At 37.3% G+C, this 27761-nt stretch overlaps 1 protein-coding gene across 1 annotated transcript in view; it reads left to right on the top strand.

Annotated features, from left to right (window-relative positions):
• triob (trio Rho guanine nucleotide exchange factor b) overlaps positions 1-27761 on the top strand; it is a 168925-nt gene that overhangs the window by 63825 nt on the left and 77339 nt on the right. Inside the window, exons 6-13 of the mRNA XM_052143761.1 lie at positions 1906-2028; positions 10516-10707; positions 13396-13527; positions 13762-13992; positions 23126-23248; positions 23338-23529; positions 24406-24575; positions 27089-27263. Of these exons, the coding sequence (XP_051999721.1) occupies positions 1906-2028; positions 10516-10707; positions 13396-13527; positions 13762-13992; positions 23126-23248; positions 23338-23529; positions 24406-24575; positions 27089-27263 (1338 nt within the window). The remainder of the gene's footprint in view (positions 1-1905; positions 2029-10515; positions 10708-13395; positions 13528-13761; positions 13993-23125; positions 23249-23337; positions 23530-24405; positions 24576-27088; positions 27264-27761) is intronic.

Raw genomic sequence — 27761 nt, 5'->3', positions numbered from 1 at the left:
ATACAGTGAAGAAAACACTTCAGTAGGAAGAACAAACGCAAACATGCATTACGTTCTTGCGTTCAAAACACTCGAAGGAGTACAAATGCGAACTAAGGGATCTCAAGATGTGTTTAAAGATTGAGTATTAAACTATATTTAACTTGACACAGTGACCTAAACATTTTATGTTTATGACGCTACACAAGCATGTCTGACGCAGGTGTAAATTGACTGGCCCTTAAACAAGCCCTCATAATAAATCTCCAACTGATTGACAGATTCACTTGTGAAATGGATTGCTGTGAACTGTACGCCAATGATTGACTTATGTTCAATTATTTGGTAGTAAACAATACATTGTATTCTAAAGCTGATTTTTATATTGTCTTATCAATGATTAACTCTTCTGCTACAGGAATGTAATGCATTTTAATATATATATATATATATATATAAAATGTAAGATGATATATCATTATCATTATGTATTGAGTTATAGTTATATGAGAGGCTTTCTCAGCTAATATTTGTATATGCGATTAATCAGGACACCATGTAAATCGGGACACCATGTAATTAATTAGATTAAAATGTTTTATCGATTGACAGCCCTAACATACATATATATATATATATATATATATATATATATATATATATATATATATATACCAAAAAATTATATGACCATTGTGTTGTGTTTAAAACATGGTATTACCATGGTGCACTGTCCAAAAACCTATTTGGCATTGCCATAGTGTCGTGCCAAAAAAATACATGGTATTACCATCGTGCCGTGTCCAAATAAACATTGTATTGTCATGGTAACACAAAATACAGTATCACCACTTCCAAAAAAACATTGGTACCATGTTAAAAAAAAACTTGGTATTACCATGTTTCCATGTCCAAAAAATGGTATTACCATTATACTGTTTCCAAAAAATGTAATTATAATGCTACCATGTCCAAAAAAAGAGTATTTCCATAGTACCACATCAATAAACATGGTATTAACATAGTACCATGTCCAAAGAACATGGCAGTAGCTGGTACTTTAACAAAACATTGCAGTTTACATATATTCATTTAGCAGACACATTTATCCAAAGTAATGTACAAATAAGGAATGCTACTCAGGGTGTTACTTAAAAACAGCAACTGCTCTGTACCTAGAATCTAGTCTTGTAGTATGCGCACTCCTACAACTCGCACGACAAGTCACAGATGCTATGATGAGTTTCAGATCTGATTCAAATCTGGCCGACTAAAAGTCAGTTGTGCGCTCTGTCCCAACAAGCAGTAGACCGGCAGTGAGCAACAGCCAATAAAATATAGAGAGTGTGCAAGAGGAGAGCAAGGAATTGGGAAGCAGGAGGCAAACAATAACTAGAAAATAAAATAAAACATCATCCACGTCTCCCAAACTGCTGTCTCATTATTTTAGCTGTTTTTTTCCGATTCTGTACTAATCATTGCTATAATGGACGCGAATCCTTCTTTTACGAATTAACTCTCCCATTGCTATGTGTGCGAGTTTGTAAATTAATTTGGGGATCATAGTTTCAGTCTGGGATGAATGGTAGTGTAGTTAATTCATCCATTCTGCAATCAGTCATGTAGTAGGTGTACCAACATGACAACAAACAAAAGGCTGTGTGCATCTCAGGGTTTTAGACTTGCTACAATACAAAGTTTGAAAATTGACAAGGAATCTCCCCTCTCAAATCTGTGCATAACAATGATAAAAGCTTCGGAGTTTGTTTCTAATTAATACAATATGTGTAAACGATGCAATGCAAGCATCATTTGCAAGCAGCACAATGACACACATTGTGCTGCTTGTAGCCATTTGTTATGCCTAGAAGTGCCACAACTTTCAGTATTTTAACAATCGATACCTTACCCTTTTCCTCTCCACAGATGTTTGACTGGATTGTCCATAATAAAGGCCTGTTCCTGACAACCTACACAGATATAGGAGCCAACCATCAACACGTGATGGAGCTGCAGACTCAACACAACCACTTTGCTATGAACTGCATGGTAAGACTGTGTCCAGTGGTCCTGCAGTAATATCTGTAACCACCTGAGGCTTAATGATAGTGTAGCTTGATGTGTGTTACATGATTAAAATGATGTGGGTTTCTTCACCTGACCTGACTCATTTAGTCATGCTTGCATATAATAGTCATGTCAATATATGCCTCAAGTTCTTCAATGTCACTGTGATGATGAGTCACACTGACACAATAGGAAAACACAAAGTGTGTGTGTGTGTGTGTGTGTGTGTGTGTGTGTGTGTGTGTGTGTGTGTGTGTGTGTGTAGTGAGCGTGTATTTATCACTTTATTGGGACCAAATGTCCCCATAACGATAGTAAAACCCGAAATTTTTTAGTATTTTCTTTTTTAAAGCCCAAGTCAAAAAAGTCCACCCCTTAAGTATCTATGATATTCTGGCCCCTAAATATGTCTTGGGTTTCTCCTTTAATGCATGTCTATGGGTTTTTTACCCGTTGTATCGACCACTTGGCGAAAATTGTAAGTCTGATAACTTAGTAATTGTACACCTTAGCTCAACATGCTGCCTGATTTGAGATATCAGTCATGTCCGTACCACAGACATTGCTAGAAATTTACACAGCAAGATTAAGAGAGTTAGGTAGGGTTAGGGGTTTGTTCAAATCACTAACCTTAAATATGAGGCAAGAAATAGTATGTTCAGGTAAGTTCACTAATTATTTGAACTGGCAATTGATCTGTGATCTGTTATGCATTATATAATGCAATAATGTTTATTAATGAATGTTATGCAGCTCATGTAAATATTATTTTCCTGCATGATTTTCTCCTTCCTCAAATAATTACATGTTTTAAAGCTACAGCCACATAACACCTTCTAGGATGTTTTTTATTGTTTGTTATTAGACTCTTTGTTAGTGTGTTGGCTTTGGCTGAGTGTGCTAAAATCATATGTCTTGTCTGAGCTGTGAGAACAACCCACCCCCTCTCATGCTACTATAACTGAGCACAACTTAATGGATGAAATGCTGTGTCAACTGTTTGCTTTGGGTTGGCACGACTGCCAGGCAGCCATGGCAATTAAGCCACTTCCTCAGGAAGTCCTAGGAGCCTTACTTCCTGTCCTGACATGGGACTTGAAGGATGTCAACACTTATTAGTTACATTGGCTCTGGAAAATCCGTTTTTTTTTCTGTTGTTTATATTTCAGGTAATCCCATGTTCATAGACTACAAGTCTTTTTGTTTCCCTACTATGAAATAGGAAGGTGACTGAGGCTTTCTGCCTAACATTTTGTGTTGTATGAAAAAAAAGAACGTAATACTGGTTTGCAACAACACAAGGGTTGGTAAATGATGATTTTTTTTCCTAGGTTAAATATTCCTTTAATATATCTTCCCGCCTCACACATCCGAAATGCTTCGTGTGTCACTCTTCTTTGATACTGTGATCTTGAGGGAGTGGACTGCTGACAATAAAGCGCTTTGCTGACAACCCACCTGCTAGAGAAGTCCAGAGTCCCTACAGTTTGATAGCCTGCAGGTCATGTGGCATGTGCATTGACACTATTTTATTAGCTGTTTTATGGAGACGTCAGTGTCCATTGCTTGGCGCGATGGGGGCCTGGTTGTAAATTTTGGTAATAGACATGCTTAAGCAGCTGTGTCATTTAGTTCCAGGGGTAGTGTCACCTCAGCAGAACTTTACGCTTGTCAGTTTGGAAATTAACTCTGCACCCGCTCTCTTATGAAAGACAATGCAGTGGACAACATGTAGAAACCCTCCTCTGTCTAAAAGCATTTTACACATGGCTGCATCTCTCATCATGGTGGGGTATTGATTAGTACCAGAGATATCCAGAGGGAGAGATAATGTTCTATGCACTCCTTTTCTTATTATCCAGTGTTTGTAAGAAAAAAGAGAGAATCAGCTCTTTCCGCATATGAAAGTAGAAATATATAATTATAGGCTTATGTATTAATTCACGTTATCCTTGTTTAAACGCTTACTGTCATTTGCTGCATTTTTTGGCTGCCACTTGCTATTTTTCACACCAAAATGTAAAACCTCATCTTAAACACATTGGGCCCTATGAACTTTTGATTACATTTTATCATCAACATACTGTCTGATTAAATTAATTTATAGAATTTTAATTATATGAAAACAGAATAATTACTTTTCAACATAGCATTTTATTCTTTATATCAAATGAAGTGCTGCTGTACAGATCCTCCAGGCACAATCCAAAACTCAACATTGGAATTTTATTGGGGTTGTTCAAAAACAGTGCTGCGCAGCAGAGCATCAAAGTATTAGTGAAAGCTTTGATGAAAAATGTATTTAGAACAACCGCACTCTTTCTTGTGATAATATAATGTAATTATTATTGATAGTATTATTATTAATATCGTTGTTGTTATTATCATTATCCTTATCATCAATATTATTATTATTATTATTATCATTATTATTTATTATTATTTTTACTACATTGAATAACACATTTTACTATACAGTAGTAATATATTTCTGTTGCAATTTTTCAATTTCACACATCTTGTTAAATTGAGCTTTTATTTTGCTTAAAACTAAAAATTTATCCTACTCAGTTTGTATGTTTGACAACAGCTTCTCACCTCCAAATAAGCAGTTTGCTATATGGCATAATGTGCTTATTAATCCACAAAAGGCTGTGATTTAATTCTAAAAATATATAGCCATCATATGCTGGGTGCTTCACAGGGAATGAGCGTACTGCTCTCTACCATTTATTACACAAAGCACGTTTGATGCTCGTGATGCGTGCTCATGACGCGTGCCCGGCTTCACACATTCAATTTGTAGAGTGCAGCGCATGCAGACTGTATATTTATTTAATCAAATTATAGCTTTTTGTGGTTTAATCATCACTCTAGGACAGGGGTTCTGGGGAATATCATAATTATTTGTTACAACTAATAAATATTTATATTTTGTATTTATTGTTTTTACATGTGTTTAGAGTAGGTCTACTGTTGCAAAAATTGCAATTGCAAAAAATAACATAGAAATCATGTTACATGGTAGTGATGAAGATCCATATGTCCATGTGTTTACTATGGTCTTGTTACAAATGCCTCTGTTAAAACTATAAAAAATAAATAATTAATAAATAAAACTTTTCAAAAAAGGCAAATGTAAAATATATGAAAAATATAACTTATATTATTACTTTCTGTCTACGCATTTTTATTTTATAGGCCACAGATATAGCCCTCCATCTGCTTGAATGCAAGAAACTCAATGTTTGGTCTCAAATTCATGATGCGTAAGCCTGATGTATTTATTAACAAAACTTTAACATTTGCATTGAGAAAATCAAGCAAATATTGAGTTTTGTTATTTATATTTTTTCTTCTTTTTTTTTGGTACAACAAAGTCTCTGCTTTCAAATTATGTAACATATTTTTTTATAAATTAATTTTACAGTTAATTCCGTTATTATGACTGGATTCCAAGATTCTGTCCAAAGATTACAAAAATTTATAAATAATGTGTGTTTACAATCTAATCATTAGCATACATTTAAATATATAAAACATTTCAAGGACAACATTTAATATTTGTGCTATTTTTAAAAGCCTGAGATTCAGGCTCTGTTTGTTTTATGTCCCTGCGTAAAGACGGTGCCTGCGGTGGGTCTGGCTGTGAAATTCCTCAGCTGAATTCGAGCCAGAGGGCTAGAGAGGAAGGACACCCAGGGTCCGTGACTTGTGGACTTGACTGGAGTAGTAGAGCGCACGTCTTCACCTCAGGGGAGGGGAAAGGCGCTATGCGCAAGTGATATACCCGGCCAGCTGTTCCGTATTACCGAATTCTACGTGTTCGGACCTGTCAAAACACAGGACGAGACCGGCTCAACCCTGAGATTGTAAAAGCTCGGGAAGGTATTGGGTGTTGCCCAGCCCGACGTTCTGCAGATATCTGCTAGAAAGGTGCCATTGGCCAGTGCCCACAAGGATGCCACACTACTCGTAGAGTGTGCTCGAACCCGCAAGGGGCGGGCACGACCTGGGTCTGGTAGGCCAGCGCAATGGCGTTGCTAGTGGCTAGTTGCTAGCTTTACTAGTGAAGCTTTTTGACCATTGAAATCTTGCTGGTTAAGCTAGTTAAGAATATTGCTGGGAACACCACAATACCAACATCCAAAACACAAAATATGTTGGTGACCAGTAACTCTGGTCCTTTCAACGTGGAATAAATAATGCATACTATAAAATGTATAGTACTCTGTTGTTGTCACTCAAGCAACAAACGTGATTGTGTTGCATTTTCTTTTCCATTAAGTAACTTGAAATCATGTAATTGTACAAACTGATTTCTTTGATGTGCCCTCCATGTGAAAGTAAATTGTACAAAAATACCACCGGCTTCCCATTGGCATAACAATAGCACCTCATCATATTTAGCGTATGTTTAGCCAGTGGTTACTCGAAGCTGCATTAGATTTACATGAAAATTAGATACCAGAAGCACTTAATTGTTTCCATGATGCGATCCACAAGGCTTGTTATGCACAATGGAGGGATGTGACGGATTTGTGTTTACTGGTGCATGTCTATCTCCTGTGAACAGCTCTGAAACTAAGCTCGGAGTGTGATATACAGAGTTGGAAACCCTATCTTCTATGCCAATAATAACTTGTAGAAATGCATTTAATGTTGCATGAGAGCTAAACATATACAGTACATGCATGCATTTAGACACCAGTGGCATCACAGTGTGCATCTATGTATGCAAGCTGGATTAGTTAAAGTGGTCACCTTTAAATTGCAATTGCAATTATTGGTAGAATTGAAAATAGATTCAGTGGGTGCACACATCTTCCATAGCATTCTGCGTAGCTGAAATGTATAACATGATATTGACATTTTGACTGATATTGATAATTATAAGTGGTATACGATTTTCACCTGGTGGACAATAAAAAAGGTAACAAAATATCTTAGACTTACAAGGAAGGAGCGACCAGAACCATATCTAGCAACTAGAATATCATATACCCTTTAGGCCAGTAAGAAATCGCATAGCAACACACTAGCAAGCGCATTGCAATGCACTAAAACACATTCAAAATGCCTTAGCAACTGCATTGTAGCTCCTTGTCAACCACCCACAACACCCTAGCATTGCGTCAGTGAGCAGTCCTCACATTGTTTTCAGACAAAAGAAATAATAATTTGGTATGTTAACAAGCACTTTAAAAGTTCGATTTAGTCAGACCCAAAAAATATTTAAACTTTTTAATGTTAAACATGTCCAATTTTAGAATTTTCGGTATTGTGCACATGCCCCAAAAGACAGAGTTGATGCACAATTGAGTGTATTTAATGTCCTTTCTTTAAATAATCGATTACACATTGTGTCATCTACACTTGAACAGACGGATGAAGACTGTAGCTCGACTTCTCAAACACCTGCTGTATATAACTGAATAATAACTGAACATATGCATAATGTAACAGTTTAAAGGACAGGCAAGGAGGAGGTGGGAACCGGCTGAACTCAACATAAAACAAACGTAAACAAACACAGACACATATGCAATGCGGCCCCATGCGTCTCTCTCTCTTGAACCGGCGTCTCCGGCTTTATCTCGCTCTCCAGCTGATTCAGTGCTAGACGTGCTCCATCATGGCCCGGCCATGCCGTCCTCCTCTGTTTTAGAATTAGATTAGTCACTTACAAGAGTGTTTGCATAATGTTTGACAGTGTGATTTTGCTCCTGAATTGCACGTGTACAGACACGGCTGCTTCAGTATAATGTTGCACTCTGGCCGATACCAAACTTCCATCAGATTTTCATCCAGCAGCTATCCATGTATTGATCCTGGACCCGTTTGAATGCCTCTGGGCTGTGTAATTACCCCCATTTGAGGAAACGGTGTGGTAACCAGAGTGCTGCTTTCTGCCAGCACTCTTATCCATAAGACTTTAGTTCTCCCTAAAGAACACACATACTACAGCAACTCCCATTACAGAGAGCTCAAACATTATTCATGAGGCATGTGAGTGTGGAAGAGCTGATTACTGAAGCATCAGATTAAAAAATGATGTATGGTGGGACTTAATTTTATCCATCTGAATTTGATTGGTGAAGATTGAAAAGATGGCTGCGATATTATTGGTTAACATTGTTTTTCCCTGCCCACACTGCCTTGGTTTACATCACCAGAAAAACAAAGTCATTTCAGAGGCATACAAAGCAATTGCATTTTATTTAAAGATTGTGATTTTTTTTTTATTTTTATAACTTAGTCTTATGAATCACTCACCGATCTCACTGATGAATTGCGCTTTATAAGACCAGGGACATTTATTATGATTTTTTTTTATTTCATAGCTGCCATATTTATAAAATATATATATTTTTATTTTTACTGTACTGAACAGTAGGGCTGTTAACTAAATTATCATTTTTACCTTGAATATGAGCAAAATTCTATTAAAATTTTAACATCACCAGATATTTACTTAGTCCATAAGAGGGTGCAACGAATAACAGCACTGTGCAAAGAACATTCCTGACTATTAAAGTACATCAAATAAAAATAATATAAAATAAAAAGATGTATTCAGTTTATTTTCTCAATTATTAAGTAAAATGTAAAACAAGAGGGGAATCTTCAATAGACAGTTTTATGTTAAAGCTTAAGTATGTAACTTTGTCCGTGTTAAAATACTTTCTCTTTGCTCCTATTTTAAGTAAGCCACTCGTAGGTTAATTTTCTCAAACTGTAAACACTGTGTCTCTGTGGTGCTATAAAAAATCCTGTTTGTTTTTAGCGACCAGTTTAGACCTGCCCCAACAACATTACTCAACCAATTGCGTTAATTAGGAGCATGGCTAATTGTTAGTTTGCTCAACGGCAAATGAAATGCGTATTCAGAAAGCGGTTTTGAAAACATTATTTATTTTTGAAATTCCATTCAGTGGTGCTAGTGTCACAGAAATGACATACTTCAGATTAACCATGGTGTTGCACTGGTGCCACAGTATACTAACCCAAACTTAAGCTTCATAATAATGGCGATACCACAGTGTTTTTTATTAATTACAGTTGTATGTAAGGTAATAATATTCCCTGATAATAGTGGTATTCGGCTGAATATGGTGGTGGAGAACTTAGAATCTGAACCCAGGGGCTATTTAAAAAGATGGAGAACAACAGAATTTGAACAAAATGCATATTTCTACATTTTAAGCATTTAAACCCCATTGATTAGTCTAAGAAAAGCTGTAAATAGTGATTTTTTAGCTGCATCTATACCACATACTCATGTAAAATATGACTAAACCTCTACATCTTAAAGCCAAAGTTTGTAATTTCTGCTCTACTAGTGTCACCAAGCCGACAGATTTCAGACAGATTTCCCGAACACTCCCCTATCTGCTACACTCAAATAAAGGATTGTTGCTGTTTGTTTAATTTATCTAATTACAATGACTAAAGCAACATAATTCCCTGAAATCTCCATTGAAATTTGTAAAATGGAAGTTTACTTAATCCATTTGAGTTGGGACTTCGTGAATACTTTTTGTGTTGTTAGTATAGTATTGATAAAACTAGGGAGGGGATTTCCATGTCCCATCATGCTGTGCAAGTGTTGAAATTAAGTGATATTTTATGCATTTTTCAGCAAGATGAGAATAGAACAAAATTTGTTCATGTTTAATGTTCTGTTATATTGGTATTTAAAAAGAGTCAGTGTTATCCTGGAGTTTTTGGGGTTACCATTATGGTGAAGAATGGCTCTTGTGCTTAGGTTAAGGATGGACTTTCTCCTTCAAGTGATATTTGATTTTAGTGCTGCTTGACAGTGCAACAGTTTCACTGTGCTTACACCTGCTCACGTGGCATATACTAATGATTAATAATATAAATTAAGTTGAACCAAAATAAGAAAACTAAATTAAAACATTTAGTAAATTGAGTTTGACGGATCTAATTAAGTTGAGTTAAAACTGCTAAAGTACATTAGTTTGAACTAAATTATGTTGGCTCTACAAAATTGACTTATTCTGAATTAAAGACATCCAGTTATGTGTAAAATAAATAAACTTTTCTATCATTCAATTAAGAAAGGGTACTGAAATAATTTCTTTGAGTGCATTGGCATGACCAAAATATAGTCCCGCCCCAAACTTGTGGCATTGGTTTAGCAAATGTTGGTGTGTCGGTCTGATTAGAATGCTCAAACAAACAGGGCAATGTTTCTATAGTGGCACAGAACCACACTGTTTACACTTTTCGGGGTAATCAACCTTCAAACGGTCTACTTATAGTTGTCTTTGCATATTAAACTGGGATAGGAGACATCCAAAAAATTTTTTAAATTCAAACAAATTGCACTCTTCAGTTTTAAGAAGCAATGTCCTTTCAATTTGTGTTGTTAACAGTCCATCTAGGAAATTATGCGGTGTGTACAGCATTCAAGTGTTTGTTCTGGTGTCTTGTGTCTTGCAGAATGTGTATGTGAACATCAGTCGGATCATGTCGGTGGGGAACAGGCTGCTGGAGGCGGGTCATTACGCCACACAGCAGATCCAGCAGATCTCAGGTCAGCTCGAGCAGGAGTGGAAAGCATTCGCAGCCGCTCTGGATGAAAGGAGCACACTGCTGGAGATGTCTGCTAACTTCCATCAGAAGACTGACCAGGTGAGGCCTATACTTGCAGACACATGCAAACAGGTACAGTAATACACACACACACGCACTGAGCAAACAAACTTACATAAATATCCTCACATTTATACACATTACATACTATTACATATTCTTTAAAGAATACGGACCATCTTCCATTGACAGGTAGTCAATGTTCAACTGAATAGCCCCTAAGTTGAGATCTTATATGCATAGATATATCATAATTTTAAATGCAAAACGAATGCATTTTCTCCTGTATGAAATCCATGTTGTTGACGTTAGCAGATATATAACTCAGATGTTTATCTGTGTGTTAGTTGTATAAAACACTGCAAGGCTTTAGGCAGAATCTTTGAATCATACAGATAGGTTGTTGTGCTAAAAAGGGAGGAATTCAATAATTTCCTTTCATCTTTTTGTCTTTTATCTTTCTATTTGAGCAATTATTCTCTGCTGTCAGATTCATTATTATACTGATACTCTGTTTGTTCTGCTTTTATTGTGGCTGTAGTGAGACATAGAAAAAAAAGCGCATCTGTATTTGCAGCCCCCTTCCTACAGATTGTAATGTATTTATTATTTTTCTAAATAAGACAGTGTTGTAATACATTCAGTGGTGGGCGGCACTAAGTTATCTTGCATAATCTAAATTTACTTTTTAAGTCTAAGGCAGTTCAAATCAAAATCAAATCACTTTATTGTCACACTACCATGTACACAAGTGCAACAGTAGGTGAAAGTCTTGTGTGCAGGTCCGAGCAACATAGCAGTCATGACAGTGACGAGACATATACCAATTACACAATTTACATATCTAATGTACACATACTTACACAACACAATATAGAATACACATACAATAAAAAAAATTAAATAAAGAGTAAATAAAAAAAAAATATATAGTAGTTGTATTGAGGAGAATATATTTGACAGTCCAGTGTGAGATATAAGATTAATAAAGTGCATTGCTGATTATTGATCGTGAGAGATCAAATGTTCAAAAGTCTGATTGCTTGGGGAAGAAGCTGTCTTGTAGTCGGCTGGTGTGGGTCCTGATGCTGCGATACCGCCTGCCTGATGGTAGCAGTGAGAGCAGCCCATGACTCGGGTGGCTGGAGTCTCTGATGATCCTCTGAGCTTTTTTCAAACACCTCCTGGTATATATGTCCTGGAAGGAGGGAAGCTCACCTCCGATGATGTTATATCAACTGTGATGTATAGATAAATACTGTTTGGAGCTTGAATGAAAGTTTTTACACTATTATAATACTTGTAATGTTGGATTATATAATTGGATCATATACTGTATTCACCCATTAAATCAGGAAATGATAGAGGAAAATGTATGTAGACTTTGTTATAGGAATTTCTGTCCATTCAAAAGTAAAAAGTACTGACTCTTTCACAGATATAACTCAAGAATATACAATTCTGCTTGTGGATATGTACTTTACTTGCTTTATATATGCCTCAAACAAAAGTCTGATCTATTTCAAAGCTTCAAAGAGAACAAAACTTGATGGCAAATCTAGTAGGGATGGTCATTTAGAGTAATCTTGTAGTCGGTACTCTAACACATAAAACAAATCTTGTAATCGATTACTTGAAATTTAGAATTTGAGTTCAATCTTCAACTTTTGAACCTGTTTTATTATGAAAAAATGAGCACTATGCATAAACAACAAGATCTAGATAAAAAAATTTGAAAAAACAAAACAAAAAAACATTTGCACTCTGTTACGTTCCCGTGTTGTCTGCCCCGTGTTTTCTGTTTCACTCATCACTGACCACGCTCCATGTCACGTTTTCCTTGTTGTCCGCTCCGTGTTTCACTTGTTTTTGTCTAAAAACTACAATTCCCACAATTCCCGGCCTCCCTCACTGCCTGCACTCATCATTGTTCTCACCTGTGTCTCGTTCAGTCTTCATTGTGTCTGTGTATTTAAACCCTGGTTCTTTGTTTAATGACTGTCGATCGTTGAATGTGATGTTTCATGTTTTCCAATGTTTTATGCCTGCTCTTGTTCCCATGTTTGTTTGTTCGTTCGAGGATAGCCTTGCCCTTCGTGGATGTTTCGTGTTCGTGTGTTAATTTAATTTGCCCATCGTGGACTTTTCCTTTGTTCCTGTGTTTGTTTATTATTGCTTGTTAATAAAAAGACCGCATTTAGATCTGAACCTCCCGTCTACCTTCTCCTGCCTTCCCATATTCCTAACACACTCACACACAGAAACATACTTTACAAGTCTTCTGAAGCGATATAAACACTTTAATTAATGGCACAACTAATGGCACCATTTAGGTGAGATAAGCAGTTTCAATGTTGCCCATGGCAGGCAAACGCACAAAGGAAAATCAAATTTCAATATTGTAGTAGTTTTTTTATTAGTTGAATATTTAACGCTGAACGAGTACTCGATTAATCGATTACTTGTTCATATCCCTAAAATCTAGTCATTAGTTCTTCCACAAAAGCTCTAATAATAATCATAAAATAAAAAAATTAAATAAACATTTCTGTTCAAAATCTCACTTGCAGCAAATATTTGCACCGAATATTCAGACTTGGTGTGCATAGGCCTTAAATCATGACTCACATACTATTTCTCTGTTTCTGGGATACCTGAGGTTGTGTTTGAATGTTGTATCATGGTTTTGTGTATGAGTCACGCTGATTTCATTTTGTCTCTTTCCAGTATATGAGCAACATAGACTCATGGTGTAAGGCCTGTGGTGAGGGAGAACTTCCTTCTGAGCTGCAGGACCTAGAAGACACCATCCACCACCACCAGGGTGTCTATGAACACATCAATGCTGCCTATTCTGAGGTGCGGATCTCCTGTGTCCTCTACAGGAAAAGATAATGCCATATAGCGATACTTACACCACTAAGTGTGTTACTCAAAATGTCAGTCAGGACATGAGACTTGTTTTTGCTTATGTTTGTGTAAACTCATCTCACCTCAAAACCCAGTAAGAACCAAGCAAAGAATAATCAGTTAAGACTGTGATTTTCATCTCTGAATAAGATCTTCAGGTCTTTATTGCCTGTACATCCTCAGGTGAGTCAGGATGGCAAAGCCCTGCTAGATAAGCTACAGCGCCCTTTAACCCCAGGGAGTGCAGATTCCCTGACATCCACGGCTAACTACTCCAAGGCAGTGCACCATGTCCTGGATATCATTCATGAGGTGCTGCACCACCAGAGACAGCTGGAGAATATATGGCAGCACCGCAAACTCCGCCTCCATCAGCGCCTACAGCTCTGCGTCTTCCAACAGGACGTCCAGCAGGTCAGATACTTATTCACAGCTAACAATACTTCATACACCAGCTGCTTTTTATGTATAAACTCTGTAGATATTCCATAGAGAGTGTCTGATTTTTTTTTCATCCCGTTACCTACAAGTTTCATCCCGTATCCCACATTTTCACCATAAAGAGATAAGTCAAGTCAACCTTTATTTATAGAGCCAATTTAAAAACAGAAGCTGACCCAAAGTGCTTTACAAATCAATCAAATACATATACAATGACAGAATTATGTACTTACAAAAAGGAAATAACAATAATAAATAAATAGATACAATTTAAAACTGCATCAAGTATTTACCTAATTTAACCTATTAAAAAATCCTGTTCAAATGCTAAAGAATATAAATACATTTTCAAAGAGGATTTAAAATGGCTATTGAAGAAGCTGACCTCACATGGTAATGGAGACTATTCCAGAGTTTAGGACCTATCACAGAGAAGGCACGATCACCCTTAAATAAGAAGACCTGAGTGCTCTGGTGGGGAGTAAAGGACGAGAAGATCACTGATGTATTTGTACGCAAGACCAGATAGTGTCTTGTAAACATAAAGCAGAATTTTAGAATTGACCCTAAATTTAACAGGAAGTCAGTGTAAATATGCTAATACAGGGGTAATGTGATCCTTCTTCTTGACCATGTCAAAAGTCTAACTGCTGCATTTTGAACCAGCTGTAGGCGGGATAACGCAGTTTGAGAGAGATTGATGTACAATGCATTACAATAGTCTAACCTTGATGAAATTAGTGAGTGGATCACAATTTCCAGGTCTTTACTAAAAAGAAAATGTTTGACTTTAGCGATAGATCTCAGGTGGAAAAAGCTACCCTTGACAATGGCACTAATTTGCTTATTAAATGTAATGATGAATCTACAATCATTCCAAGACTTCTTACATGATCTTGTACCTTCGATGACAGAGGACCTAACTGGGTGGCCAGACCAGATAAGGAGGACATTGAGGGTCCTAAATAAGAACTTTTGCTTTGCTTTCGTTTAATTGTAAAAAATCATTTGCCAGCCAATATTTAATATATTCGAAGCAATTTAGGATGTTATCAAATGAACACTTCTTGTCTAAGCTCACTGGTAAGTAAAATTGGGAATTGTCAGCCTAACAGTGATAGGATATGCTGTACTTCTGTAAAATAGAGCTCAGATGAAGCATATACAAGGAAAATAATAAGGGTCCTAAAATTGACCCTTGAGGGACGCCACATGATAAATGAGCCAATGTAGAAGAGAAATTCCCTACATTTACAGAACATGTCCTATCCTTTAGATAGAAGGCAAACCACTGGAGGGCCATACCCTTGATGCCAACTCTACACTCGAGGCGATTGAGAAGAATGTCATGGTCAATGGTGTCGAGCATGGCACTACGATCTAATAAGACTAAGACAACATGTAAGCCTGAATCCATGGAGAGAAAAATATCATTAGTAACTTTGAGCAATGCAGATTCAGTGCTGTGCAAGTGTCTGTAGCCAGATAGAATGGATAGTATTAAATACTTTTGGTCAATTTGCATTATCAAAGATTACTTTAGAGAAAAATGTGCTTTTGCTTCTTTCACTGCTCTTTGATAGTTTGTTAAAGACACCTTTAAGATGTCAAAAGAGACCAGAAGCTTGTCTCTTTTCAACTTGCTCTCTGCTTTTCTACACTCTTGTCTGAGAGCACGGGTGACGTTATTTAGCCAAGGCTGTGAAACACCCTTAATTCTCCTTGCTTTGAGCAGAGCGACATTATCAAGAGTGAAAGTACAAGATTTATCGAACGCTTCAACCAATGATTCGGTATTGACGAGACATCATCAGTAAAATGCGATAAATAAAATTCTGAAAAAAGATTTTCAGTAGATGAGTGAATGGACCGGCAGTGGCGTAAAGACAGAGAAGTAGTAAGTAGAGGACAAGTAGAGACAGACAGTCTATCACCACGTGGCATCAGTCCAGAGAAAAAGTCAATAAAATCCCTATTAAATCTAGGAGGGCTGTCCCCAATGCACATAAGGCAGGACCCAGGGTGTCAAACTTTAATAGTTGGACCTCAAAACTGGAATACATGTCTGTATGTAGCATTCTGCATTTAAAAGAGTTTCTAAAAACAGTGGCAATGCCACCTCCTGGCCTTGAAGTCTGTGGAGAATTTAAAAAGTCACAGCCTGGCAGTGTTATATCCCCCAGGACCATTTGTTTGCTAGGATTCAGCCAGGTCTCGGTGATGAATAAACAGTCCAATGATCGTGATATACAACTTTTTTTTTTCAAAATATTGTGTTCGATAATGATCGTGCATTTATGAGAGCCATCTTAAAGGTGGCCACATCTGCATTTTTTGCTGGAGTAAAAGATGTGTGTTTTAGCCTGCTGAGATGATTGAAAATGCTTCAAATCCCTTGCACCAGTTGGAGGGCGACGTTGTGAAGACCAAATTGCCATTATGTGGTGGTTGTTAGAGGAGTCAGCCGGCAATCTGCAGGGATGTTGGCGTAACCCTCAATGTACATACCGGGGGTGGCGTGCAATTCCAAGTGCAGCGCATTAGATGTAAACTCCAGCTGATGGTCGGCCCGAAGAATTCAGATGCCGTAATTCCAGGGATGAGTAATATAAAACCATATCGAAAGCAAAATAACAGCATGAGCCTGCAAACAGGCAGGGAGCTCGCCACTGAAACTGGCAAGGGCCAACAGCAAAACTTTAGCAGGCCAGGAAGGGCAACAGAAGGCAGAGCATCCTCAATGATCCACCAACACGACCCAAATTCGAGTTCCGTGCACTCCAGCCCCACTGGACATGGACGATGGGCAGGGAATCAGGTGGCCCAATTTCAATCATATTTATCATAAATCACCACTTCCACATTTACTTTCAGAATGTGAATGTGAAACTGGAGATTAATAGTAAAAAAGGACTACAATTTTGATCTGATTCTAACCCACACCTATAATAACGCTTCTGAAGACAAAGACAAAAATCTGTGTTTGTGTTCTGCAGAAGAAAGTCATACATTTTCATGGCATGAAAGTGAGTAAATGATGAGAGAATTGTCATATTTTAGGTAAACTGTCCCTTTAAAACATGGCGTTTAATTCTAAAGACACAAAAACCCATGAAACATTACACAAACACTGTTAGACTCTCCAAAAGCGTCCCTCTGATGCAAGTGTACAGACGGAATGCAAAATCTCATCCTGAAACAACAACCTAAGTCTATCTTGTTGTACAAAACACAAACCGATTAGTTGGATTCTATATAGTTTACATGTGACTATAAATGACACTAAAACACTAAAAGCATAAAAATCCCAAGTCTTGATAAAAAATCAGGAGCATGTGGTTAAGAATGTCTTTTTCGCCTTTAGTGAAAAATGGAGATGTCAGAATGCCTGTGAGGCATCGTTATGTTGAATATAAAGTGAGTTCCTATCTGTTTAAAATAGAATTTTACTGCTCACTTGAGAACAGAATATAAATTAGAAAGTGAGATTTTAGGCAACACTGCATTAAATCATTATATTTTGCCACTTCAGGGACTTTTTTTAAATGAGAAATGTTCTCCATTTGATCCTTTTTAACAACAGCAGCCAATTGCCCCTCTCTCTCTTTCTCTCTCTCTCTCTCACCTTCTCTCGCTCACTTTCACACTTGGTCTATCCCACACTGTGTTATTTTTTATTTTTCTTGAAGACGCGTTCGGTAACAGTTGTCATGGTAACCGTGCTCGGCAGGCTCGTTATGTTTAGGATTTGCCCCATAAAATGATGCAGGCATAGGGGATCTCGAAACCTTCTAGACATCAGAAAACAGCCACGAGAGCAGGAGACTCGACATTTGCACAACAAATGATTTCCTTTTAATCACACACACACACACACACACACACACACACACACACTTGTGCTGACAGATGCCATCACAGACATGGCTCTGAATATTTGTGTGTGTGGCATATATTTCCAGATCAAAGGTTTTATAATGAAATGTGCATGAGGAGAGGACGCACTGTGTTTTTTGCAGTGTGCTGGGCTGTGGCATCTTTAGAGGCAAGTACAATATGAAGCATTCTATACAATGGGATGTATGAGATATCTCAGAAATAACAGACATTTGAAACTAACTTTAAATAATAGTCCACCCAACATGAAAATTCTGCCATTATTTACTCGCCCTCATGTTTTTTTTTTTGAATGTTTGACTGTCTCCCTTGGAGTACAAAAGGAGATGTTAGGTAGAAATACACCAATAAGTTTCATAGTATGAAAGAGATGCAGTAAATGATAACATCTCATTTTTGTCCAGTGGAATAAATTCAGTCAGTCTATTCCATTGGATGGGATGGAGACAGACGGGGGGGGGGGTATACCTGTCAAACAGTTGTTTGCAACAATCTTGCATTGTTTCTTAAAATACGCTATTATTATGAGTAAAATACTGCATACATGTTGCAAAAAGCCACAGATACTACTCCCAATAGTCAAATATATATATATATATATATATATATATATATATATATATATATATATATATATAAACATAATAAGGATGCCAGCAGAGCAGACATGAGAGTGTTGCTCTTAATCTGCAGGATGACCTCACTGCCTTCATGGTGCTAATGTTTATAGAGGTGTTGAGATGTCGCAGTGACTCCCGCTGTTTTCAGTTGCCCCCTGGTGGTATTAAACTGAAGTTGAACTAACTAATTTTAAATTTGAGCAGTTTGTGTCTTCCCTGTGAATAGAATCCACAACCTTGGCGTTGCAAGGTTCATACTCCACCAGTTGATAAACAGGAGAAACCGTTACAAAACCTGTTTTATATACATACTGTATATAAATAACCATATATACAATAGTTAAAACCATTTAAATCAATATATAAAGCAAATATTTTTCAGCTTTCAATTTTTTTCCCTTCACAGGGATTTTGTGTTGTGGTGAAATGAATTTATCTGAACATATTATAAAATGTTTTGAAAGGTTATCATTTTGTCTTTTTTCTTTTCTTTTTTTGAGAATAAACGTATTAGCCTCCACTGTCATTAAAAAGAAACTGGTAACATTTTACAATAATGTTCCATTTGCTTACATTAGTTAACATGAACTAAAAATGAACTATATTTGTTCTGTATTTATTGTTCTTGGTTAATAATAATTTTTAACACACTGGCATCCAATAGTTTGGAATAATTGACAGATTTTGCAGTTTCGGAAGGAAATTGGTACTTTATTTCACCAAATGGCATTCAACTGATCACAAAGTATAGTCAGGACATTACTGATGTAAAAAAACAGCACATCACTATTTGAAAAAAGTCATATTTTATCATATTTAGACAGGCCCCATTTCCAGCAGCCATCACTCCAACACCTTATCTTTGAGTAATCATGCTAAATTACTAATTTGGTGCTAGAAAATCACTTGCCATTATATCAAACACACTTGAACGCTATTTGGTTCATTAAATGAAGCTTAACATTGTCTTTGTGTTTGTTTTTGAGTAGCCACAGTATGCAACAGACTGGCATGTCTTAAGGTCAATATATTAGGTCAAAAATGGCAAAAATGAAAAAGCTTTCTCTAGAAACTCGTCAGTCAATCATTGTTTTGAGGAATGAAGGTTGTACAAAACTGAAGATTTCATACAAAGGTGTACACTACAGTCTTCAAAGTCAAAGCACAACTGGCTGTAACAAGGACAGAAAGAGATGTGGAAGGTCAGATGTACAACTAAACAAGAGGACAAGTACATCAGAGTCTCTAGTTTGAGAAATAGACACCTCACATGTCCTCCGCTGACAGCTTCATTGAATTCTACCCACTCAACACCAGTTTCATGTACAACAGTAAAGAGAAGACTCAGGGGTGCAGGACTTATGGGAAGAATTGCAAAGAAAAGCCACTTTTGAAACAGAAACACAAAAAGAAAAGTTTAGAGGGGCAAAGAAACACAGACATTGGACAACAGATAATTGGAAAAGAGTGTTATGGATTTTAACCCCATTTAGCTTTTGTGGGATCATCTAGACTGTAAGGTGCGTGAGAAGTGCCCGACAAGACAGCCACATCTACGGCAAGTGCTACAGGAAGTGTGGGGTGAAATGTCTCCTGAGTATCTGGACAAACTGACCGCTAGAATGCCAAGGATCTGCAAAGCTGTCATTGCTGCATGTGGAGGATTTTTTGGATGAGAAAACTTTGAAGTAGTTTAAGGAGTTCTGAACATTGTTTTATTTTTATTTTTTTCAAATTGTAATTTTTCAGGTTATTATTGTTCTGACTATACTTTGTGATTGGTTGAATGCCACTTTGGTGAATAAAAGTAGGCCTACCAATTTATTTCCATAAGAGCAAATCTGTACATTATTCCAAACATTTGGCCGCCAGTGTATAGTAATATATTTTTAAATTCAAAAGTTGTGTATGTTAACATTAATGCACTTTGAACTAACAGGAACTTACAATGAACAATTGTATTTTTATTAACTAACATTAACAAAGATTTCTAAATACTGTTATAAATATATTGTTCATTGTTACCTAATGCATTAACTAATGTTAACGAATGGAACCTAGTTGTAAAGTGTAACCAAGAAATTAAACAAGATGTCTGAAAGATTCTGTTTGATGGTTTCATCATGGAAAAATGTACAATGTTACATTTTCAGGCCTTTAAAAATTCATGGACTGTAATAACATAATAAAAAGTCATGGAAATTTACAGTGAATACATTTTTCTAGTTAAACCCTGCTCTAATATATTTAATTGACTAGAAATTTATTAGATGGTAAGCGAAACAATTCTCATAGTCAACATGTTGAATGCAGGAGAAATGGGCAGGAATAAAGACCTGAGTGACTTTGACAAGGGCCACATTGTTATGGTCAGACGACTGGGTCAGAACAACTCTGAAATGGCAAGGTTTGTGGGGTGCTCCCAGTCAGCAGTGGTTTGTACCTACTGACAGTGGTCCGAGGAGGCACAAACCACAAACCAGCAACAGGGTGTTGGTTGCCCAATGCTCATCGAGGTGCAAGGACAATGAAGGCTATCCCGTCTTATCCAAAATGAAAGAAGGTCTACTGTGGCACAAGTAACAGAAAATGTTAAAGATGGTTATGGGAGGAATGTGTCACAACACATATTTAAAGTATATATGTACTGTATATAAGCAATATATACAACCGCAATTCTGAAAAAGTTGGGACAGTATGAAAAATGCTAATAAAAACAAAAAGGAGTGATTTGTAAATTATATTCACCATTTGCTAAATTGAAAACACTACAACTACACAATATATGATGTTTTTTAATGTACAGTCATTTCAAATCAGATGATTGCAACATGCTCCAAAAAAGTTGGGACAGGGGCAATTAAAGACCAATAACAATTTTATGATTTAAAATAACAAGGCGATGTGGAACAGGAGATGTTAAACAGGTGAGCCAATCGTGTCATAGTATATAGGGAGACTCCAAATACAGCCTAGACCTTCAAGAGCAAGGATCATTCAAGACTTGTCAATTTGCCAACAGATGCTTCTGCAAATAATCCAGCACTTTGAGAACAATGTTCCCCAAAGACAAATTGGAAGGATTTTGGGCATTTCACCCTCTACAGTGCACAATATAGTTAAAAGATTCAAGGAATCTGGTCAAATCTCAGTGTGTAAAGTGCAAGACGAAAACCACTTCTGAATGTGTGTGATCTCTGATCCCTCAGACGTCACTGTCTTAAATAACAGCATTCATCTGTGATGGATTTCATGAACACGGGCTTGGGATAACTTTAGTAAACCATTGTTAGTCAACACCACTCGCTGCTGCATCCACAGATGCAAGTTAAGAGTTTACTATGCAAAGAAGAAGCAGTACATCAACACTGTCCAGAAGCACTGCCGACTTCTCTGGGCTCGGTCTCATCTTAGATGGAAAGTAGAACAGTGGAACTGTGTTTTATGGTCTGATGAGTCCACATTTCAAATAGTTTTTGAAAAACACAGCCGTCGTGTTCTCCAGGCCAAAGAGGAAAAGGACAATCCAAGCTGTTATCAGGTCCAAAAGGGTAACTTGCACATCTGTGAAGGCACCATTAATGCAGACAGATATGTAAACATTTTGGAGCAGCATATACTACCATCCTGTATTTTCAGCAGGACAACTTCAAACCATATACTGGCCAAATAAGCAGAGAGTGCAGGTGCTAGATTGGCCTGCATGCAGTCCTGACCATCTCCAATTGAGAATGTGTGGTGCATTATGAAGCACACAATATGGCAACAAAGACCCCGTACAATTGTGTTGCTGAAGATAATGGACCTGAATAATGGAAGAATGGGGTAAATTCCACTTTTTAAACTAACAAACTGTTTTCCTAAATGATTAATAAGTGTTATTAGAACAAATGGTGATGTTTCACAGTAGTAAATACTTTACTGTCCCTACTTTTAGGAGTGTATTACAATCATCTGATTTGAAATTACTATTCATTAAAAAAAAAGAATACAATGAAATTCACAAGGTAAAACATAATATAATTTGTTGTTATAGTGCTTTTCAATATGGCAAAGGGTGAATATATTTTACAAATCACACATTTTTGCTTTTATTAGCATTTTTCATACTGTCCCATCTTTTTCAGAATTGGGGTTGTAAACAGTATATGGTGTTCTGGTCATTTATTTTAAATGTATGATGTCAAGGCCTTGGAAATTAATAAAATCTTATAAAACCCAGATAATGTGTGTAGTGACAATACATATTTCTAGTATTTCTAGTGATGGCTAACTAATATATAAAAGATGGCTCAAGCTGAGGCTAAAATTGCTCTCTGTTAGAGCCATCTTTTTGCATTTATAATGAAAAACCTTATTCACTAGTTACAAATGACTTGAAAAGTCATAGAAATTAAGTCAAAATATTCCTGAAATGTATTATAGCTTCACCGATGTAACAATTTCCTAACAGTTGTATTTTCACATCTGCATTTAAACTCAACCCTCAGCTCACATGTCTCATGAGTTATTTTAGGATCATGGGTAAAGTTTTTTTGGTCTTGTTCCTCACTTAGTGTTAAATGGTTGGTGAATGTCTTCGCTTCCAGGTTCTAGATTGGATTGAGAATCATGGTGAGGCATTCCTCAGTAAGCACACAGGGGTGGGGAAGTCTCTGCACAGGGCCCGAGCGCTGCAGAAACGTCATGAGGACTTTGAAGAAGTGGCTCAGGTAGGAAGGAAGAGTAAGACTTGGCTATCTGGCATCACTTTGGCTACTGTTCATTTGTCTATCTGTTGTCAATTTATTATGTCTTTTAGAACACCTACACCAACGCTGACAAACTCTTGGAGGCGGCGGAGCAGCTAGCACAGACGGGTGAGTGTGACCCTGAAGAGATCTACCAGGCTGCCCACCAACTGGAAGACCGCATCCAGGACTTTGTTAGACGCGTTGAGCAACGCAAAGTCCTGCTCGACATGTCTGTGGCCTTCCACACTCATAGCAAAGAGGTAAGACTGCGGTAAGCCCAATTGCTCCAGATATGTTGACCTGGTGTGCTCATGCACATGATGAAGGTTTGATTCTGGCCTGCAATTTGCCTAGAACCTATTTTCTCTGCCTGATAATTTCCTGTCCACCCTCTAAGTGTCAAAAGATCTAAAGTTAATTAGAATATGATCTAGTTGGCCTCATCCTCATTTTCACATGACACTGAGCTCCATACTGTACATATTAACCACTAACTTTTTGGGGTCCTCAAATATTTACCATTCTTGTGCTTATAAACACAGTCCTCATGGTCCATCTATATTTCATAATCAGTGAATTAAAATGATTAGACACTATATACATGATTCATGCCATACTTAATACAAGCATACAATGCTCTCTTTAATGTCTCCATATGGCGCAATGTTAGCCATCTGCTTTCGGAGGCAGGCTGGGTTACACAGACATCTCTGTTTCGAAGAATGTTTTGTAAAGGTTGAGTTAAGATAAAGGGTTGAGAAAAGTAGATAAAGGTGGAGGTGGAAAAAGATGAGGAGGGGGTTGTGGAACGGGGCATGCCCTGCTGTGGCTGGAGAGACCAAAACAGGCAGATGACTAATCCTGTGAGCTCACACAAGTAATAACAGCACCAGCAGTTTGGTGGCAGCCGAAGTCCATTTGCCTGTTTGTCATGTAATGTTTTGTGGCCAAATATTTTATGGGGCCACTGTATGTATATTTAGCACAAAAGTTTGAAATCACTTTTCTAACATGCACTCTATGCAGTCAGTGGAGGTCTAATCAAATGGATTGAAAATCTATGTAGTGCACTGATTGGTCCAAACATGGTCAAGTCTCTAATCTGATTGGCTGATAATTATGTAATTAATCTGCAGCTGTGGACGTGGTTGGAGGAGCTTCAGAAGGAGCTGTTGGATGATGTTTATGCTGAGTCAGTAGAGGCCGTGCAGGAGCTCATCAAACGCTTTGGTCAGCAGCAGCAAACCACCCTGCAGGTCACAGTCAATGTCATTAAAGAAGGGGAGGATCTTATCCAGCAGCTCAGGTACTGGTCAATCATTCAGAACTTCATTTCAGTGGAAAGCCATGAAAATACTCACACATACAAGCACATACATGTTTTATGTAATGGCCCAACCAGTTAAGGTCTGTTGTACACTCTAACCTCACAGACCCCACACAGTTTGTGAGATTATTGAGTACATATGAAGCTATTTTTCCTGTGGGTCCAAAAACCATTGTAAGTTTGCCGTTATTGTGGGGACCAAATGGGACCCAAATGTCAACCAAACTGTTCAGCCACTGAGACTCTATACCATAAAGAGTTCTTTACTAATCTTTATTAATACAAGTTGTTGCGCCATTAGTGCACCAAATGGAATTGCATATATAATTTGCTTTAAAAAAAAAAAATCCTTATCACCCCCCTTGTCTTCCATTAGCTGGGTTTCCATCCAAATTTTAACATTTTTTAAGTGTGCTTCTAACGTTTCGACTAAAGAAAATGTGGTTAATTTCGCTTTTCAATTCACTACGTCATGTGCATTATCGCCTTGTCATGACGGAGCAGCTGAATGACTTCCTTGCTTCAAAGAGACTTGTATTTGCACGATTAAAGCAATCGTACATCATTTTATTTAGCCAGGAGACGCCGCAGAATGAGTTATATTCTGTATATTCTGGGCTGTAATGACTGCATACACCGCCATCCTCTGTATACTTAGGAGCGCCCGCGCTCAAATCTGTTCTGGTGGATTGTGAGGACCCACTTCATTCGAAGAACTGTGTTCCAAGGTTGGACCTTTCCGTGGGCCAGCCAGCTATCGAACACCCATAAAACATGCTCAGAAGGTCAAAATCTGTCATCGTTTTGTGAATAAACTGTTTCCATCACATTTTTGTGCATTTTGAACAATGTGAAACTCTTGAAAATTAAATCTCTGCCTAGCGCAAACAATTTTAAGCAAATTTTGAGAGGTTATGCACATAAAGCGTTTCCATTATACTGTAGATAATAAAACATTTGCATAAAAATAGTTTGATGAAAATCCAGCTATTGGTTGAACAAACAAGGTTGAGCAATTGGTTGAGCCAATGTTGCTGTGTTGGGCTAGTCTGAATGCTCAAATTAACAGCAATGTTTGATAGTGCCACAGTGTTTACACTTTTCACGGGAATCATCGTGTGCAATGGTTTTCTTAAATTCTCTGCATATTAAGCTGGGATAGGAGAAAGTAGTTTGACTAGATGTTGATTTAACGCATTAATTTAGAGCGGTTGACTATACAAAAAACAAAAACATTTTATGCCCCCTGACCCCTATGTCAATTCTGAATACATATTTCAAAATACATATTTTCCTACCATAGGAGCAATTCAAGCTTGAAGAATATGTGTTTTTACAAGCTGCATCAGAAGGAGGCAGTTGCCTTCAGAAAACCTCACAAGCAGCTCAGCCACAGAATGAGAGCAAGAAGTGATGACAGCTGAACAAAACACAACCGAATACAGGGATCTGGAGATTTTTAAAGTTTCAACTACTTTTAACTTGACTCACCATCCTAGAAATGCAGCATTTATGTAGCTGTAAACCTGTGAAAAGCATCTAGCGCAAATGGAATTCAAAATCGCATCCTTTGAGAGCAAGACAGTTTGACGAACTCAAAGTAAAATGGATTGCTGAAGACTATAGCCTTGTTCAGTGACATTAACGAAAAATCTAACAATAAGACAATATGTTAACTTCTATAGCCACTTTAGTTTTGTCTAATCAATGCTTAACTTGCCTGCCATAATAATGCACTATATTTCTCTCTGAATTATAATTATTGTAGACCCTGCATTTTATATAGTATTTAAAATGATTTAAATTATTATTGTCAATTATATTTAATTATCTTTATTTAAGGGCCTTTCTCAGCAAATAATGATATGTGCAATTAATTGGGATTAATTCTAATAATTAATCAGCATGTCATGTCATTAAATCAGTTCAAAATTGTAATCGATTAACAGAATCGATTACAGAGCTTAAAAAACACACCTGATTAACACCTCCAATAATAACTTCTCATCCATCATGAAATATATCTGAAACATGTTTATATATTTTGAAAAGCAAACTGCAGTTAACAGTAAACACCAACAATTCTGTCAATAAATCTGTAAAACTGAGTTTTTCTATAATGTCCCTCAGTAGCTACACTGCTCAAATTCGCTCTCTCTCTAACACTTCTAATCTTTAGTTTTTTGTCTACAGGGACTATGCAGTCTTTTGTAAAAATAAATTCCAGGCCAATACACACTCAGATGTGTGCAATACGTCTATTTAAATCGACTAATTCTGCTCTCATCAGGTCTAAAAACAATTTTAAAGCACAAATTGAAACTATCCATTTCCATTAAGTACATTTCCAAATACACGCTACAGTCGCACAACACCTAATTCATCTCCAAACCTTCCGAGACTAAGTTAGCTCTAGTCTCACTCCATAATAGTTGTATGGGGTATGTAAATACTCTCATACTCACAATCTTTTTCATCCTTTCTAATGGCAGGGACTCTGCGATCTCCAGCAATAAGACTCCTCATAACAGCTCTATGGCTCACATCGAGAGTGTGCTGCAGCAGCTGGACGAGGCTCAAGCTCAGATGGAGGAACTCTTTCAGGAACGCAAGATCAAACTAGAGCTCTTCCTCCAGCTCAGGATCTTTGAACGAGATGCCATTGATGTGAGTGCACACTTTACACTTGATAAAGCTAGCCTACTGTTGGCTTCTATCTATCTATCTATCTATCTATCTATCTATCTATCTATCTATCTATCTATCTATCTATCTATCTATCTATCTATCTATCTATCTACCATTCATCCATTCGCCTATCTGTCTGTCCGTCCGTCTGCCTATCTATCCTTCCGTTATAAGTCCATCCGTACACCTATCTTTCTGTCCATCCATCATTCCATTCATCCATCCACCCATTCATCCATCTATCCATTATCAGTCCATGCATACTTCATCATGAAGTACTTCGAGAGACTCGTCATGAGGCACATTAAGACCCAGCTGCCCCCCTCACTAGACCCACTGCGGTTCGCGTATCGTCACAACTGTTCAACAGACGATGCCATCGCCACCACCCTCCATCTGGCCCTCACCCACCTAGATAAAAAGGACTCATACGTTTGAATGCTGTTCATAGACTTCAGCTCAGCATTCAACACAATA

This window comes from Xyrauchen texanus, chromosome 15 (assembly GCF_025860055.1).
Source record: "Xyrauchen texanus isolate HMW12.3.18 chromosome 15, RBS_HiC_50CHRs, whole genome shotgun sequence".
NCBI classification, from domain to species: Eukaryota; Metazoa; Chordata; class Actinopteri; order Cypriniformes; family Catostomidae; genus Xyrauchen; species Xyrauchen texanus.
Note: the sequence above shows the minus strand (reverse complement) of the source record. Positions and strands in the feature narration are given on the sequence as shown.